The following is a 13,011-nucleotide window of genomic DNA, read 5'->3' as shown; positions in this document are numbered from 1 at the left end:
CATTCAGACTCTGAGAAATCATATTGACTTGCTGAGTCAATATTTTATTCTGAGCCAATATGGCATTCAGAGCATCAATTTCAAGAACTCCCTTCTTCTGAGGTGTTCCATTACTCACAGGATTCCTCTCAGAAGTGTACATGAACTCGTTATTAGCAACCATGTCAATGAGTTCTTGAGCTTCTGCAGGCATTTTCTTTAGGTGAATGGATCCACCTGCAGAAGTATCTAATGACATCTTAGCTAATTCAGACAGACTATCATAGAATATATCCAGGATGGTCCATTCTGAAAGCATGTCAGAAGGACACTTTTTGGTCAGTTGCTTATATCTCTCCCAAGCTTCATAAAGGGATTCACCTTCTTTCTGTCTGAAGGTTTGAACATCCACTCTAAGCTTACTCAGCTTTTGAGGAGGAAAGAACTTGGCTAAGAAAGCCGTGACTAGCTTATCCCAAGAGTTCAGGCTATTTTTGGGTTGAGAGTCCAACCACACTCTAGCTCTGTCTCTTACAGCAAACAGGAAAAGCATAAGCCTGTAGACCTCGGGGTCAACCCCCATTGGTCTTAACAGTATCACAGATCTGCAAAAATTCAGTTAAGAACTGAAAAGGATCTTCAGATGGAAGTCCATGAAACTTGCAGTTCTGCTGCATCAGAGAAACCAATTGAGGCTTAAGCTCAAAATTGTTTGCTCCAATAGTAGGGATGGAGATGCTTCTTCCATTTAAATTGGAATTAGGTGCAGTAAAGTCACCAAGCATCCTCCTTGCATTATTATTATTTTCGGCTGCCATATCCTCTTCTTGTTCGAAAATTCCTATAAGGTTGTCTCTGGATTGTTGTATTTTAGCTTCTCTTAGTTTCCTTTTCAGAATCCTTTCAGGTTCTGGATCTGCTTCAACAAGAATGTTCTTGTCCTTGCTCCTGCTCATGTGAAAAAGAAGAGGACTAAAGATACCAGGGATCCTCTTTACCACAGTATAGAGGTTCCCTTGTGTGAGTAGAAGAAAAGAAGAATAAGAATGTAGAAGAGAAGAATTCGAACTCAGAGGAGAAGAAGGGGTTCGAATTTTGGGTGAAGAGAAGTGTTAGTAGATAAATAAATAAATAGAAGGAGATGGGGGAGAGGGAATTTCGAAAATTAATTTTTGAAAAAGAGTTAATGATTTTTAAAAATTAAGATAAAATTAAAATTAAAATTAAAATTTAAACAATTAATTAATTAAAAAGATTTTTTTTTTTTGAAAAAGAGGGAGGTATTTTCGAAAATTAGAGAGGGGTAGTTAGTTAGGTAGTTTTGAAAAAGATAAGAAACAAACAAAAAGTTAATTAGTTAGTTGAAATAAATTTTGAAAATCAATTTTTAAAAGATAAGAAGATAAGAAGTTAGAAAAGATATTTGAAAAAGATATGATATGAAAAGGTATGATTAAAAAGATATGATTTTGAAAAAGATAAGATAAAAAGATATTTTTGAAAAGATATGCTTGAAATTAGTTTTGAAAAAGATTTGATTTTTAAAATCACAATTAATGACTTGATTCACAAGAAATCACAAGATATGATCCTAGAACTTAAAGTTTGAATCTTTCTTAACAAGTAAGTAACAAACTTTAAATTTTTGAATCAAAACATTAATTGTTGATGATATTTTCGAAAATATGCTATAAAATTAAGATTTCAAAATTTTCGAAAATAATTAAGAAAAATGAAAAAGATATGATTTTTGAAAAAGATTTTGAAAAAGATGAGATTTTTTTTATTTTTGAAAATTTGATTTGACTTGTAAGAAACAACTAAATTTTAAAAAGTTTTGAAAAAGTCAACTCAAATTTTCGAAAATTTATGAGTGAAAAAGGGAAAGATTTTTTTTTATTTTTGAATTTTTAATGAAGAAAGAGAAAAACATGAAAAAGACTCAATGCATGAGAATTTTAGATCAAAACAATGAATGCATGTAAGAACACTATGAATGTCAAGATGAATACCAAGAACACTTTGAAGATCAAGATGAACATCAAGACTTATTTTTCTGAAAATTTTTAATGCAAAGAAAACATGCAAGACACCAAACTTAGAAATCTTTCATGTTTAGACTCTATAGATGCAAGAATGCATATGAAAAATAACAAAAGATACAAAACAAGGAAACATCAAGATCAAACAAGAAGACTTACCAAGAACAACTTGAAGATCATGAAGAACACTATGAATGCATGAATTTTTCGAAAAATGCATAAATTTTTAGAAAAAATGCAATTGACACCAAACTTAAAAATTGACTCAATACTCAAACAAGAAACACAAAATATTTTTTATTTTATGATTTTATGATTTTTTTGTATTTTTGTATATTTTTTTCGAAAAACATATAGGAAAAAGAAAATAAGAAATTCAAAATTTTTAATAAGAATCCCAGGAATCTTTCAATGTTGGCCTAAAGCTCCAATCCAAGGGTTGGGCATGGCTTAATAGCCAGCCAGCTTTAGGATATAAATCAGGCATGCAATAGCTGATATTCCAATTAACTTGCCTCTATGCTGAATTAGACATGGCTTTACAGCCAGCCAGGCTTCAACATGCTTCATGAAACTCTAGAATTCATTCTTAAAAATTTAGAATAATTTTCGAAAACAAAGGGAAAAAATTTTTTTTTGAAAGATTTTTGAAAAATTTTTGAAAATAAAACAAAAAGAAAATTACCTAATCTGAGCAACAAGATGGACCGTCAGTTGTCCAAACTCGAACAATCCCCGGCAACGGCGCCAAAAACTTAGTGCACGAAATTGTGATCCCTAGTAATGGCTCCAAAGACTTGGTGCTCCAATCTTAATTCATAATTTGTCACAACTTCGATACAACTAACCAGCAAGTGCACTGGGTCGTCCAAGTAATAAAACCTTACGTGAGTAAGGGTCGATCCCACGGAGATTGTTGGTATGAAGCAAGCTATGGTCATCTTGTAAATCTCAGTCAGGCGGATATTAAATGGTTATGGAGTTTTCGAATAATAATAGTAAATAAAACATAAAATAGGATAGAGATACTTATGTAATTCATTGGTGAGAATTTCAGATAAGCGTATAGAGATGCTTTCGTTCCTTTGAACCTCTGCTTTCCTGCTGTCTTCATCCAATCAGTCCTACTCCTTTCCATGGCAAGCTTTATATAGAGCATCACCGTTGTCAATGGCTACATCCCATCCTCTCTGTGAAAAAGGTCCAAATGCTCTGTCATAGCACAGCTAATCATCTGGAGGTTCTCGATCATACTGGAATAGGATTCACCCTCCTTTTGCGTCTGTCATTACGCCCAGCACTCGCGAGTTTGAAGTTCGTCACAGCCATCCCTTCCTAGATCCTACTCGGAATACCACAGACAAGGTTTAGACTTTTCGGATCTCAGGAATGGCCATCCATGGGTTCTAACTTATACCACGAAGATTCTAATATCTCGGACTCGGTCCTCTGTATTAGATATCTAAGAGATACTCATTCTAGCTTGTTTGTATGTAGAACGGAAGTGTTTGTCAGGCACGCGTTCATAAGTGAGAATGATGATGAGAGTCACATAATCATCACATTCATCATGTTCTTGGGTGCGAATGGATATCTTAGAAGCGGAATAAGTTGAATTGAATAGAAAAACAGTAGTACTTTGCGTTAAATCATGAGGAACAGCAGAGCTCCACACCTTAATCTATGGAGTGTAGAAACTCTACCGTTGTAAATACATAAGTAATGAAGATTCAGGCATGGCCGAATGGCCAGCCCCCAAACGTGATCAATAGATCAAAAGATAATCCAAAGATATAAATACAATAGTAAAAAGTCCTATTTATACTAAACTAGTTACTAGGGTTTACAGAAGTAAGTAATTGATGCATAAATCCACTTCCGGGGCCCACTTGGTGTGTGCTTGGGCTGAGCTTGAAGTTTACACGTGCAGAGGCTTCTTTTGGAGTTGAACGCCAAGTTGTAACGTGTTTTTGGCGTTCAACTCTGGTTCGTGACGTGTTTCTGGCGTTTAACTCCAGACTGCAGCGTAGAACTGGCGTTCAACGCCCTTTTACATCATCTAAACTCGGGCAAAGTATGGACTATTATATATTTCTGGAAAGCCTTGGATGTCTACTTTCCAACGCAATTGAAAGCGTGCCATTTGGAGTTCTATAGCTCTAGAAAAAATCCACTTTGAGTGCAGGGAGGTCAGAATCTAATAGCATCAGCAGTCCTTCTTCAACCTCTGAATCTGATTTTTGCTCAAGTCCCTCAATTTCAGCCAGAAAATACCTGAAATCACAGAAAAATACACAAACTTATAGTAAAGTCCAAAAATGTGAATTTAACATAAAAACTAATAAAAACATCCCTAAAAGTAACTAGATCCTACTAAAAACATACTAAAAATAATGCCAAAAAGCGTATAAATTATCTGCTCATCAGAGGCTAAGAGATACACACTCAAGCTAATGCAGATAGAACGGAGGTGGTTGTCAGGCACACGTTCATCGGTGAGAATGATGATGAGTGTCACGGATCATCACATTCATCAGGGTGAAGTGCGAGTGAATATCTTAGAATAGAAACAAGCGTGATTGAATGAAAAATAGTAGTAATTGCATTAATTCATCGAAACACAGCAGAGCTCCTCACCCCCAATCATGGGGTTTAAAGACTCATGCCGTCAGAAATATAATGTGAAACGTGTAAAATGTTATGAGGTACATAGTAAGTCTCTAAAAGTTGTTTTTATACTAAACTAGTAGCTAGGGTTACAGAAAATAAGTAACTAAGTGCAGATAGTGCAGAAATCCACTTTCGGGACCCACTTGGTGTGTGCTTGGGTTGAGCACTAATCTTTACACGTGTAGAGGCTTCTCTTGGAGTTAAACGCCAGGTTGCAGCCTGTTTCTGACGTTTAACTCTGGTTTGTAACCTGTTTCTGGCGTTTAACTTCATAATAGGGCAAGAAGTTGGCGTTGAACGCCAGTTTGCGTCATCAAAAATCGGGCAAAGTATAGACTATTATATATTTCTGGAAAGCCCTGGATGTCTACTTTCCAACGCAATTGAGAGCGTGCTAATTAGATTTCTATAGCTCCAGAAAATCCATTTCGAGTGCAAGAAGGTCAGAATCCAACAGCATCTGCAGTCCTTTTTCAGCTTCTGATTTTTGCTCAGGTCCCTCAATTTCAGCCAGAAAATACTTGAAATCACAGAAAAATACACAAACTCATAGTAAAGTCTAGAAATATAAATTTTGCATAAAAACTAATAAAAACATAGTAAAAACTAATTAAATCATACTAAAAACTACCTAAAAATAATGCCGAAAAGCGTATAAATTATCCACTCATCAGATACCTATCAAGACAGTTCTCAAGTATGCATAAAAATACTTATCTTCTACATTTTCCTTTAATGTCGAGTGTTTCTTGTTTTAGAGGATCTTGGTTGTCTGAAACTTGAATTTAAGTAAAAGGCGAAAATGTGTAAAGATTTTTTTCTTCTTTTTATTTTATTCCTGAAATACTTAAAATCTTAGTTCATAATCATTAACAATTGCTCCATTATAGATTGATTTTGCCTAAATAATTACCCATGGATACCAGTAGAAAGAATATGTATTTCAATCTTAGAATCACTATTTATAGATAATTGAGTGTCTTAATAATTTATGTATCACGCTTCCCATTTTGTTATCTGTTTAATCGGTTTTTTAATTGTAGTCGAGTATGCTTATGTATATAAAAATAATCTAAGTTATATATCTTGGGTTTAATTTTTACAGTGAGTATATAATATTTTGTGCATTTAAATTAATGATAATACTTTTCTAATATTGTTAACAAAGATCTTTTGTAATATTTATTAGAGTATTACTATAGAAGATCTATTATAACATTTTTTGAAGTGTTCTTAGAAAGACTTATTGTGAGATTTTCTAAGTGTTATAAAAAATATCTATAGTAACATTTTTTTAAGTGTTATACAAAATATGTATGGTAACATTTTTTTAAATGTTATAAAAAATATCTATGGTAACATTTTTTAAGTGTTACAAAAATTATCTATGATAATATTTTTTTAAGTGTTACAAAAAATATTTATTATAACATTTCTCTAAGTGTTACCATGAATGGTCTATTGTAACATTTTTCATAATATTACTATAGAATATCTTTTGTAATATTTTTACTAAATATTATTAAATCTTTAAAAGAATATTGGTAAAACTCTTTGGTAATATAGAGTATATTTAACATTTGTAAAAATGTTACTAATATACATAGGTAACATTTTAATATGATTTGGTAACATTTTTTTAAGTGTTAGTAAAAGTCAAGTATGTAGTAGTGGTCAGGCCTTGTGTGCAAGTTACAAAAATTACTATATGGCTTGAAGCAAGCCAGCAGACAGTAGAATATCAAACTGTCACAGACCTTGTGTGAGGTAGGATATGGTTAATGTGTGGATGATTACTTTCTTTTTTATCAAGAGAAGACAATAGGAATTCATTGCGATTCTAGTTTATGTTGATGATCTTGTATTTACAGGTAATGATTTAGATGAAATCAATTCCATCAAATCAATCTTACATGAAAAGTTTAAAATAAAAGATCTCGGGAATCTCAAATACTTTTTAGGGATGGAGATTGCAAGGTCAAAGGATGGAGTTCACATTTACCAAAGAAAGTATGCCATGGATTTGCTCAAGGATTTTGGTTATATCTTGACTACAAACCAGTTTCTACACTCAGTGATTACACTCAGAAGTTAACTAAGGAATTTGGCACTGCACTCCCTGATGGTATTGTGTATAGGCAGCTCATTGGTCGCCCGTTTTACCTTACCAACACAAGACCTGATCTCTCCTATGCAATAGGTTAACTGAATTAGTTCTTAGATTGTGCTACCTTTGTCCACTTGCAGGCTGCGTTTAGAGTTCTTAAATACTGACGTCGGGTTTTCTACCAGTAAAGAAATTCATAGAAACGGTTGCGTTGTAGATATAGTTTTTAAACCGGCAAAAATCCCTTCATACAAACGTGTTGGGTGTCACAAGTAACAAACCCCTTAAAAATTGTTAACCGAGTATTCAAACATCGGGTCGTCTTCTCAAGGAACTGTGAGGAAGTATGTTCTTATTATTGGCTATAAAGGTTGTGATCGGGGTTTAGAAGGTGAGAAGCAAGTAATTTAAATGACGAGTGAATTAAATGGCAAGTAAAAATAAATAATAACTGCAAAACAACTTTTGGCAAGATAAGGGAAATTAGAAGTCCAACTTAGTTATCCTTCTCAACAATAATGAGAGTTGTATCTTAATTCCACTTGGTCAACCTTTACCGGAGCAAAGAAAAGTCAAGGGACTAATTAAATTGATCTTTGAATCCTAATTATTTCCTAAGAAAAGGTTGGGATTATTTAAGTTCAACTCAATTAGCAAGGTAACGATTATCAATTATGTTGAGTTTAATGACTGTTGAGTTACTGAATTCTTAACCAAAACCAAAAGGGAAAAAAGTAAATTGCTGAAATAATAAAAGTGTCCTTAGATGGGAAGCAATGGCAACTTAAATCAAAGAGAATAATCATAAACTGAAAATACCTCAAATTATCATTAATTCAATTAGAAATATGTAACATGGAATAATTCGTAAATTATAATAATCAATTCAAATGTTGGAATAAATAAATAAAAGTAAAACTAAAAGAACATTAAACCTGGATCCAGAGTTATTCTTAAAACAAGAAGAAATCCTAAATCCTAAAAGAGAGAGAGAGAAGATCTCCCTCTCAACTAAATCTAAATCATTGAAAGGTGAAAATATGCGAGCTCTCTTTGAATGGAAGCATTTCCACACTTTATAACCTCTGGTCTATGCTGTCTGTACTTGGATCTGGGCCAAAAAGGGCTTCAGAATTCGCTGGGGGCGTATTCTGTAATTTCTGGTGCGTGGCCTCTGGCACGCGTCCGCGTGGGTCACGCGGTCGCGTCATTCGGAGCTCTACCTTGCCACGCGGTCGCGTCAGTCATGCGACCGCGTCATGTGTATTCTGCTTGAGGCGCGCGGTCGCGTCAGTCATGTGGCCGCGTCGCTGCTGATTCGTGCTTGGCACGCGATCGCGTCATCCATGCGATCGCGTGGACACCAGTTTCTTTAAAGCTCCGTTTTGCTTCCTCCTTCCATTCTAGTATGTTTCCTTTTTCATCCTTTAAGTCATTCTGCCTTTAGAAAATCTGAAACTACTCAACACACTAATCACGGCATCGAATGGAAATAAAGGTAATTAGAATAATTAATTTTTAAAGCTTAGAAAACATGTTTTTCATTATATGACATAATAAGGAAGGGAAAGTAAAACTATGCAATTAATGTGAATAAGTAGGTGAAGAGTTGAATAAATCACTCTAATTAAGCACAAAAGAACTCATGAAATATGGGTTTATCAAATACCTAAAGGACAATTCCACTACTGATCTATTCTTCCCCTCTTATTCATCTATGCATATCTCTGACTTTGCAAATACTGACTGGACGACGTGTGTAGACACAAGAAGATCTATCTCTGGCTACTACTTCATGCTTGGTACTTCGTTGATAAGTTGAAAAAGCAAGAAATAAACCACTGTTATAAGATCTTTTACTGAAGTAGAATATAGAGCTCTCTTGTTGGTGCAACATGTAAAGCTCGTTGGTTGTCCTTTTTTATATTTTTTATTGGTTTTTCACTCTAGAAACCAATCACAATCTTCTGTGACAACCAATCAGCAATTCATATTTCTACGAATTTCATCTTTTATGAAAGAACAAAACATATCGAAATTGATTGTTATATTGTAAAAAAAAAAAAAAATTGCTTTCAAGTCTGATTCATTTCATGCCAATGGCCTCAAAAGAGCATGTTGCAGATTTTCTCATCAAGGCATTGTCTCCTGGGCCCTTCTCCCCCAACATCAAGCTTGGATTGCTGAACTTTTACCATCTAAGCTTAAGCGAGGGTGTAACTTAGCTTATATTTCAATACAGCAGTAGCACTGTTATTTATAAGCTTTTAGAACTTTCAACTTTGTTTTGTTATGACTAGTTAGGATAAGTTAGTTAGAGTTAGTAATAGTCTGATAGAAGTTGTTAATTAAGTGTGTGGCTGAGATTGCTTGTGGAACACATACATAAGCTCCAAGATCCAGCTTCATGAGAATTCAGTTCATTTTCAATTTGTGAAATGAGAAGTTCATCCCTCTTCTCTCAATCTTCATTCTTTACTTCAATTTGCTTGATTCAGATTTGCTCAGATCATGTTTTTTCATATCATGAAACATGAATTTTCAAATGTTTGACGTATTTTAAATCTCTTCCCTTTTTCTCTTGCCACAAATTTGATTATTCACTTTTTTCCCTTTTTTTTTTATGTTTCGATGATTTTGGTTTCGGCATAGGAATTGGTGGTCGAAGAATGACAATTGATAGTGGTATGGTGCTGTGGTTGTAGAGAAGGAAAAAAAGGGGTGAAAAAGTAAATTTTGAATGAGCGCAAGAATAAAATATATTTAAAAAAAAATTGCTTATTTCTGACTCCGTGATTCCTAATGAACTGATCGATTTATTTTATCCAATAATAGCATGCCATTGTTCTTCTCCAATAGAAAATTTTGAAAAAAAAATCTGCCAGAATATTCTTGCCTTATAAAATCAGATCATTTAGAGAAAGAGCAAAAAAAGTCAAATCCAAAAAGCTGTATGGTGTGGTTAGGTAGATTTTTATATTGCGATATGGCATTGACATAAATTTTATATACATAGGTCATTAGCAATTGCATAATCCCCACGGATATCTACAAACCAAATTTATCTAAAAATCGAAATAAAAAATTCCATTTCTTTTATCATATACAGAATTTCTTAAATTTCATATAAAGATAAAAAAAAGTTTTTAAAAAAGCTTATCTATACGTAAAACCGCGTCAAGATTCGTGTCTCCCATCCTATCCCATATATACCATATTCTTCATATAAGCTAGTTGGCAATATGCAACATTCTAGTTTTGTTGTCATATACAGAAAAAAACATGTTTTTCCCTACGTAACTATATATATATATATATATATATAGCCATTTGATGCATACAAACAAGAATAAAAACACGGAGTCGTAAATATTAATCTTTCGGTGGCAAGTCATCGATCGCACCAAGATTCATCCTCAAATCCATATATGCTCCGTTCCCTATATAATTATAAATTAAAAGTAAAATTAATAAAATAAGAAGTTGGTCACTATTAGCCCAAGTTTGACTAGGAAAATTTGCAATTGTTCTCTCAATCATCGCACACACACCACACTCTCTAATCACATCATATCCTTCATTCCCTACCTATATATATAGATAAGCTTCGAGTTCTCTTAGCCAACACAATAAATAAAACACATTCGCATAAGGCATAACACACTCTTTTGCTCAAAAATGGTGAAGTTCACAATTTTTGTAGTATTGTTATTAATTCTTCCCTTGGCATCAATGGCTGACCTAACGGTTGGTTTCTATGGGACTAGCTGCCCAAAAGCAGAAGCCATTGTTCGCCAAGCTGTTCAAAAGCGCTTCAATGGTGATAAGTCCATCACCGGTGGCTTGCTTCGCATGCACTTTCATGATTGCTTTGTCCATGTAAGACACTACTAATAAACACAATATTACCCACTACTACTCATTTTATCATAGGGAACACACACACAAATGTTTTGTTTCATAAAGTAGCTACTGCTTTTTTACTATTCTTCATTCCTTCCGATTTATAGTAACTTTGTTTTGATATATCATAATATAAATTGTATTTAAAATATTGATTCTAAATAAAAAAATTAAAACAACATTATATTTAGTATAAACAAGAGTAATAATTATTTCTTTAATAAATGATTATTCATAACATAATTAAGTTATATATTTTATAAGTAACATGTTATCTTCAATTTTTTTTATTATTATTTACATAAAAATATTTTTATATAAAGGTGATAATTTAAAATTATTAAATTACTTAATATATTTGACTATATAAACATAAATTATTTAACATAATATGTATTCACATTTTAGTTAGCACGTAACATCTTTACGTGTGATGTATGTTTGGTCAGCATTCCCATTGATGAATTGGTTTTCACTTTTCAGGGTTGTGATGCATCCATACTAATAGACTCCAAAAAGGGAAACCAATCGGAGAAAGACGCCGGAGCAAATGGAACCGTTAGGGGTTTCGAGATCATCGACGAGGCGAAAAAGGCCCTAGAGAAAGCATGCCCTTCAACAGTCTCATGTGCAGACATAATAACACTCGCCACAAGAGACGCTGTAGATTTGGCCGGAGGGCCAAAGTACAGCGTCCCCACAGGACGCCGTGATGGATTAGTCTCGAATCCATCCGACGTAAACCTGCCCGGGCCGGGTTCAACGGTATCCCAAGCCCTACAAATCTTCACATCAAAAGGCATGTCTCTGAATGAAATGGTTACCCTTTTGGGAGCACACACCGTTGGTTTCGCTCATTGTAGCTTCTTCAGAAATAGGCTAGGAGGTGCAGACACAACAATGGACCCTACTTTGGATTCGAACCTTGTGAAGCTTTGTGGGACGCAATCTAAGCCTTCCAAGAAGGATCTAAGGACGTTCTTGGATCAAAATACTTCTATCGTTTTTGACAATCAGTTCTATAAACAAATTCTTAACAAGCAAGGTGTTCTTTTCATTGACCAACAGTTGGCTTTGGATTCTTCGTCTAAAGGATTGGTTTCGAGTTTCGCCGCCAATCCGGTGAGCTTTCAACAGAGTTTTGTGAATGCCATTGTAAAGATGGGAAGCATTGGTGTTAAGGTCGGTAACGACGGAGAGATTAGAAGAAATTGCAGGGTTTTCAATAGATGATTAATTAGTGTTTGAACTAATTGATTAATATTGGTTTGATCATTATTTCTTTTAATTTGGTTGCTTTAGGGAAAATAATAATAAGTGTAATGGTAATTGTATTTGGATTTTTATTTTTATTTTTGCCTTTTGAATTGATGTGCTGGACAACTGAAAGTTGTTGTCTTGTAATTTGTTTTGAGAACAATTGTAATGTATTTTATTTAATCATCTTTTTCTTTTTCTCTCAACTTTGTTATTGTTTAATTTACTTTTTAGGAATTATAAACTGATTCAAAATTAAAACTACAATTTTCGTGAATATATTATCAGTTAAATAAAAATGGTATACACGGTTTGAAGCATAAAAATTTTCGCTTAATTTGTCAAATCCTTTGATATTTTTACTAGTGGACAAAAGTACCAAAACTCAAGGCAAAAAGCCAAATCCTATGTACTTTAATTCAATAAATTAAGTCACAGAGAATAGAAAATAACGATTGATTAATTATTTTAACTTCATTTTCAGATGTGTGTGCACACAGGTTTAACTTTCTCTGATTTATAGGTACCTCGTGAAATTTGGTTGGAGCTTAAGCTCAAGGTAATTAATTAACTTTGAAAAACTGGAAAAATTAGTCTAATCAAACCCTATAACTTGAAACTTTCGTTGGAATAATATTTTCTTTAAAAATGAATATCCATCTTGACTTTCATGCCTCAGAATGAAAAATTCTAGTTTACTATATAAATAAATTGGTTGTATCTATATTTAAGAGAACAATCACTCTAAGTATATATTAAAATCAACTACTAAAATTATTTATTAGTATAAAATATATGTTGAATACAAAATATACATTGAAAATAAGTTAAACAACAAATATATTTATATATAAATACATACACTGCAAAAAATACGCTAAATACTGTCGAATTTATCGTCAGATTTAGCGGCAGACGTTACCAACAGATTTAGTGACGAATTTTTCGACGATTACGACTGAAAATTCGTCTCTCGAATAAGTTATCGTCGGATTTCAAATTCTTCCGCTAAGTCCGACGGTAAATAGAGGCACGAAAAGTAATCTTATTAAT

At 33.4% G+C, this 13,011-nt stretch overlaps 1 protein-coding gene and 1 non-coding gene across 2 annotated transcripts; both read left to right on the top strand.

The window, feature by feature from the left end:
• Window positions 1–292: 292 nt before the first annotated feature.
• LOC148562491 (small nucleolar RNA R71) lies at window positions 293–400 on the top strand. Its single transcript, XR_015887715.1, has one exon. It is a non-coding gene; the product is annotated as a small nucleolar RNA R71 (small nucleolar RNA).
• A 10,012-nt stretch (window positions 401–10,412) lies between these two features.
• On the top strand, window positions 10,413–12,144 carry LOC107604748 (peroxidase 44). The gene is made up of 2 exons (XM_016306413.3): window positions 10,413–10,677; window positions 11,185–12,144. The coding sequence occupies exons 1-2, from the start codon at window positions 10,477–10,479 to the stop codon at window positions 11,932–11,934; spliced, it is 951 nt and encodes a 316-aa protein (XP_016161899.1). The 5' UTR covers window positions 10,413–10,476; the 3' UTR covers window positions 11,935–12,144.
• Window positions 12,145–13,011: the final 867 nt, after the last annotated feature.

The sequence above is a fragment of the Arachis ipaensis genome, chromosome B6 (genome assembly GCF_059453495.1).
Source record: "Arachis ipaensis isolate K30076 ecotype BB chromosome B6, ASM5945349v1, whole genome shotgun sequence".
NCBI lineage: Eukaryota > Viridiplantae > Streptophyta > Magnoliopsida > Fabales > Fabaceae > Arachis > Arachis ipaensis.
This window is presented reverse-complemented; position numbering and strand designations above follow the sequence as displayed.

Excerpts from the sequence above, each read along its gene's own strand:
- LOC107604748 (XM_016306413.3), top strand. The coding sequence starts at position 10,477 with ATGGTGAAGTTCACAATTTTTGTAGTATTGTTATTAATTCTTCCCTTG. Across the intron at positions 10,678-11,184 it reads TTCATGATTGCTTTGTCCAT|GGTTGTGATGCATCCATACT; the intron begins GTAAGACACTAC and ends TTCACTTTTCAG.